This window comes from Triticum dicoccoides, chromosome 4A (assembly GCF_002162155.2).
Source record: "Triticum dicoccoides isolate Atlit2015 ecotype Zavitan chromosome 4A, WEW_v2.0, whole genome shotgun sequence".
NCBI lineage: Eukaryota > Viridiplantae > Streptophyta > Magnoliopsida > Poales > Poaceae > Triticum > Triticum dicoccoides.
This window is the reverse complement of record NC_041386.1, coordinates 433,701,657-433,707,248: the sequence shown is the minus strand read 5'-3', so window position 1 is coordinate 433,707,248 and position 5,592 is coordinate 433,701,657. Positions and strand designations below refer to the sequence as shown.

Here is a 5,592-nt window from a genome sequence, read left to right as displayed (position 1 = left end):
CGGGCGCCGGACGCGGGGAAGAAGGCGGCGGAGCAACAGGCGCGGGCGGCGGTGGCTTCGGGCCCTCGGGGGCCGACGTGGGCCTGGCGGGCCGGCGGTGCTGAGGTGGCGATGTGGGGCGTCGCGGGCTGATGTGGCGGCGTCCCGTTGGTCGGCGATGGCGGGCGGACGCGTCCGGTTGTGGCCGGACGTGTCCGATGGCGGCGGAGTAGATTTTTAGGGTTTCGTGGGGGAGGAGAGATCCGAAATTGGAGGGGTCTATTTATAAGCATAAGTGGAGCTAGGAGAGTCCAAATGAGGTGCAGTTTTCGGCCACGTGATCGTGATCGAACGCTCTAGGACATGGAGCAGAGTTTGGTGGGTTTTGGGCCAAAATGGAGGGGTGTTGGGCTGCAACACACACGAGGCCTTTTCGGTCCCTCGGCTAACCGTTGGAGTATCAAACGAAGTCCAAATGACACGAAACTTGACAGGCGGTCTACCGGTAGTAAACCAAGGCCGCTTGGTAAGTCTCGGTCCAATCCGGAAATGTTTAATCCCCACACACAAAAGAAAGGTTGAAATGACCACCGGAGGAGAACGAAGCGCCGGAATGCAAAACGGATAACGGGAAAATGCTCGAATGCATGAGATGAACACGTATGCAAATGCAATGCACATGATGACATGATATGAGATGCATGACAAAGACAACAACACACGGAGACAAAGACCCGAACCCGAGAAATAAATATAACTTAACGCCGGAAACGGCAAGAGTTGGAGTACAAATTGGGAAAGTTATATCTGGGGCGTTACAAATATATCTTGGAATGGCTATGGAAATGCCATGATAGGTAGGTATGGTGGCTGTTTTGAGGAAGATATAAGGAGGCTTATGTGTGATAGAGCGTATTGTATCACAGGGTTTGGATGCACTGGCGAAGTTTGCACCGACTCTCAAGGTGAGAAAGGGCAATGTACGGTATCGAAGAGGCTAGCAACGATGGAAGGGTGAGAGTGCGTAAAATCCATGGACTCAACATTAGTCATAAAGAACTCACATACTTATTGCAAAAATCTATTAGTCATCGAAACAAAGTACTACGCACATGCTCCTAGGGGGATGGATTGGTAGTAAAAGACCATCACTCATCCCCCACCGCCACTCATAAGGAAGACAATCAATAAATACCTCATGCTCCAACTTCGTTACATAACGGTTCACCATACGTGCATGCTACGGGAATCACAAACTTCAACACAATTATTTCTACAATCCACAACTACCCACTAGCATGACTCTAATATCACCATGTTTATATCGCAAAACTATTGCAAGGAATCAAACATATCATATTCAGTGATCTACAAGTTTTATGTAGGATTTTATGACTAATCATGTGAATGACCAATTCATGTCATCTCTATAAATAGATATAAGTGAAGCAAGAGAGTTTAATTCTTTCTACAAAATATATGCCCATGCTGTAACTAATATAAGTGAAGCAAAAGAGCATTCTACAAATGTCGGTTTTCTATGTGAAGAGAAACATGCAATCCAAACTTCAAATGATATAAGTGAAGCACATGAAGCATTCTATAAAGCCATACTCAAAAGATATAAGTGAAGTGCGATGAGCATTATATAAATCAACCATGGACTATCTCCTACCAGCATGGTGCATCAAAGAAAAGTGAAAACTAAATGCAAAAGATGCTCTAAGATTTGCACACATCACATGAAGGAAACGAAACCGAAAACATACCGATACTTGTTGAAAAAAGGTGGGATGCCTTCCGGGGCATCTCCAAGCTTAGATACTTGAGTCTCCTTGAATATTTACTTGGTGTGCCTTGCGCACCCCCAAGCTTGAGCTCTTGACTCTCCTCCTTCTCCTCATATCGAGACCTCCTCGATCTTTGATCACTTCATCCACACAAAACTCAACAGAATGCTTGGTAAAATCCATTAGTATAATAAAGCAAATCACTACTCTAAGTACTATTGCAAACCAATTCATATTTTGTTTTTGCACTATAGCTACTGTAATATAACTTTTCCATGTCTTAATCCACTGATAGGAATCGATAGTTTCATCAAAACAAGCAAACTATGCATCAAAAACAGAATCTATCTTAAACAGGACAGTCTGTAGTAATCTAAACATTCACCATACCTATGGTACTCCAAAAATTATGAAACAATTATGAAAAATAAAAAATTTGTATATAAAGACATTGCAGAAAGTTTCAGAACCATTTGACGTTCTAGTAAGAAAATGTAAAATCACGCACTACAGCCAAAGTTACTGTTTCGCACCACACAAACCAACAAGCAAAGTAAACATCCTAAAGGCAAATCTTGGCACATTATTTTTATTTTTAAACTTTATAAAAGCACACAACAGAAATAAATGACTCTCTAAAACTTCCGGGTTGTCTCTGTGGCAGCGCTTTCTTTAAAGCCATTAAGCTAGGCATATAGTGCTCAAGTAATGGATCCACCCGGATCCCAAGGTATATCAAAGCCAAATTTAATTAACAATGATTTGTGATTTAGTAGTGAGCACAAAGTAACATATATCATGCAACAACGAAGTCTAACTCTCTTCCTATGCATCGGCATGTCATAACAGAACAATTCATGCACACATACACTACTAGGGAAAAGCTTATACGCAGACGCTTACTAGTAGCGCGGGTTTGTACCCCTCGCTACTGCTACTTACTAGTAGCGCGGGTTTTTATCCCTTGCTACTACTAAGTTGATAGTAGTAGCGCGGGTTTTTAACCCTCGCTACTACTAAGTGGTCTCTGCCGTGCCCCCCGAGACATTACCATAGTAGTAGCGAGGGTTATAAACCTGCGCTACTACTTTGTGAATAGCTATAGCACAGGTCAGATGCCAACGCTACTAGTATATTCCCACACCACCCACCCCGATCCACCCCACCAACCGTCCCACTCCACCACCACTATTTATCTCAAAAAAACACCCAACCCTCGATCCAGATCCCCTTCCACCTCCTCTCTTCTCCCGATTCACCCCTCGTCTCCCTCCCATCCCACGCTGCCACCGCCACCCACCACCCCGGCGACCTCCCCACCGGCGATCCCCAGCCTCTGCACCCGCACACGCGCCACCTCCCCCAGCGCCCCGCCCCCTCGCTGTCTCCTCCAGCAGACGGGGTCAGCCCCGTGGCGCCAATGTCTCCAAGGTTGGAGATCTCGTCCCCTTCCTCTCGTTCCTTAGCTCTGTTGCATTTCGCCGGCGATTCTGAACCGTTCATGTGCTTGTGCTCAGGCGGAGCTGAAGGAGTGGCTGCCCAAGGTGTATGAGGTGAAGGAACCCAACTGCATCTTCGTGTTCAAGTTCCGCACCCACTTCAGAGGCGGCAGGTCCTCCAGATTCGGTCTCATCTACGACAACCTCAAGTCCGCCAGGAAGTTCGAGCCCAAGTACCGCTTCATCAGGGTATGGATCGGTTCTCCCTCATTTCTTCTACACATGGAGCTTCGTTTCATTGTCTCGTCTAGATGTGCGCTAGTATTTGGTTACACTGTGGTCACCCATTGGTCGAGATGTAGTAATTTGTATTGATCTAACTGAGGCTTCTTATTCTCGGTGAATTTTATGCTGCTCACTTAGGCTTCGTTCGATTCGAGTTAGATAACTAGGTTTGCTTTCATTTTATGTTTCGGAAGTAGCATGATTAGCATAAGTTATTGTTTGCTAGGTGAAGTTAGTCAGCAGTAGAAAATTGGAATTTAGAACAGCTAGTAATTCTTGAGGACCAGCTACACGCGCGCGCTAAATCACACCCGATGGCCCATGTAGTGTCTGCACTAGGAAATGGCTGCTTATCATGCGATGTCTGGGGGATTCCTGCGCGGGTCGACCCACGAACTCCCCCGCTGTGGAGGTGGCTCTTGTTCCAAAGCTCAATGCTTTGGTACTGGGGCCGTGGGATTTGTTGCTTCGTCTCCTCCAGATTAGTGATGCATCGTGTTGTTGATGCTGTGTAGGTAGTTTTCACTAGTACCTACATGTGTAGGCATCGTGCCTTTCTGTGGAGCAGTCAAGGTCTTTCCGTTATTGGGTAGAGCAGTGTGTCATATAGGTGTCAAGCTAAATACCAAGTTGGGCTATGTGTATGTAATTATCACGGTTGCGTGTTTAGGTTGGCAATTAACTCTGGCCAGACAAATGCATGTTGTCGTGCAGCGAGTGTCGAAACAATCATGATTGTCTGTTCTTGTACTTCTGTAAGCTTAGTGCTTTGAAATAGGACACTACAATAGAGCTTGGATTTGGGCGTACACCTTATTGTTTCTTGAAACAGTAGGCAGATGATTAAAAAAATCCAAACACAGAATTCATGATTTTTAGGCAAAGATGGACGCACACTGGAACATGTATGAATGGATTTTGTTTCTGTTCATTTTCATTTTCATACTTGATTATTGTTTGTCCATCCCAATCTAGCTTGTTGCAGTGTCACTTGGCATACACCTAAAAGGTCAAACCCTTTTTAGGGAAAAGAAGGTCAAGCTCTTGATAGAACAAGAAAATGTTGCTTTGTTCTTCAATCTTAATTGCTAATTTCACTATCTGCTTCTGATTGTCATATCTGTGAATCACATGGATTTTTAAATGCTTGGTCATGTTCATTATGTTGGTCTATAGCACTAACACCTAGTTTAACACAATCACTTAGTTTTGGTTAATGTTGATCCTTAGACTTTTTATTGTTTGCTCGGCTGAATTAAACTTGTTATGAGTCAATCTACTGCTTCGGTGGCGGTGCTAGAACAAAACCCTATGGGGACAATTTCTACAAAAGCTTCCACACTTGATGGAGTTTGGTATGTATATGAGCATATGAGCATGGTGGCAATGTTCTCAAAAACCTGTGATGCCAATTGACCACACAACTCATGTAACACCGACACTTTACTGCTTTCAAGTTACTGAAGGCTTGCAAACACTTGATGAAAACAGTGCTATTCTTGGCACATTTTCCTCCTATTGCATCTTGGCTTTTAACCTTGTTTTTCTATGTGCAGCGATCTCTTGTTAATAGAAATCACTCACTTTTTTGTTTTCGTATATTTATTCCTGTAGCTACTGTACAACACAACATGCAAGGAAATATATGTCTGCTGAAATTTAATTTTATTTGTTCTTTGCTCTTTATAGAAATCTTGGATTCATAAAAGGGAGAAGCACATAAGGTAGAAGAAGATGATTGCAAGGATGGAGAGGGAGCAAATCATTTGGAGGGATAGAATGCCACTGTTTGGTGTTTTTATGCATTTTTGTTTGCTTTCAACTGTGTTTGCACTAGCTGGGAATAAGTGACTAGGCAATATGTGTAGATGAATGGATATGATCTAATGCTCCTCGTTTACTATAAATCTTCGATTTGGAATGATGTGGAATGCTGTTGGTTTATTACAAATCTAGGCTTGTTTTAGTTGTTAGAATTGTATGCATAAAATGGAATTGATGGATTTTATTTTTTAATTCCTAATTAGTTAGTACTAGCGTGGGGGTGAAATGGAGCGCTACTAGTATTCATGATACTAGTAGTGTGTGGTACTATAGAC

General features: G+C 43.5%; 1 protein-coding gene across 1 annotated transcript in view; it reads left to right on the top strand.

Annotated features, from left to right (window-relative positions):
- LOC119283538 (40S ribosomal protein S24-1-like) overlaps positions 1-4,468 on the top strand; it is a 20,917-nt gene extending 16,449 nt beyond the window's left edge. Inside the window, exons 3-5 of the mRNA XM_037563039.1 lie at positions 906-944; positions 3,287-3,457; positions 4,373-4,468. Coding sequence (XP_037418936.1) covers positions 906-944; positions 3,287-3,457; positions 4,373-4,468 — 306 coding nt within the window. The remainder of the gene's footprint in view (positions 1-905; positions 945-3,286; positions 3,458-4,372) is intronic.
- Positions 4,469-5,592: the final 1,124 nt, after the last annotated feature.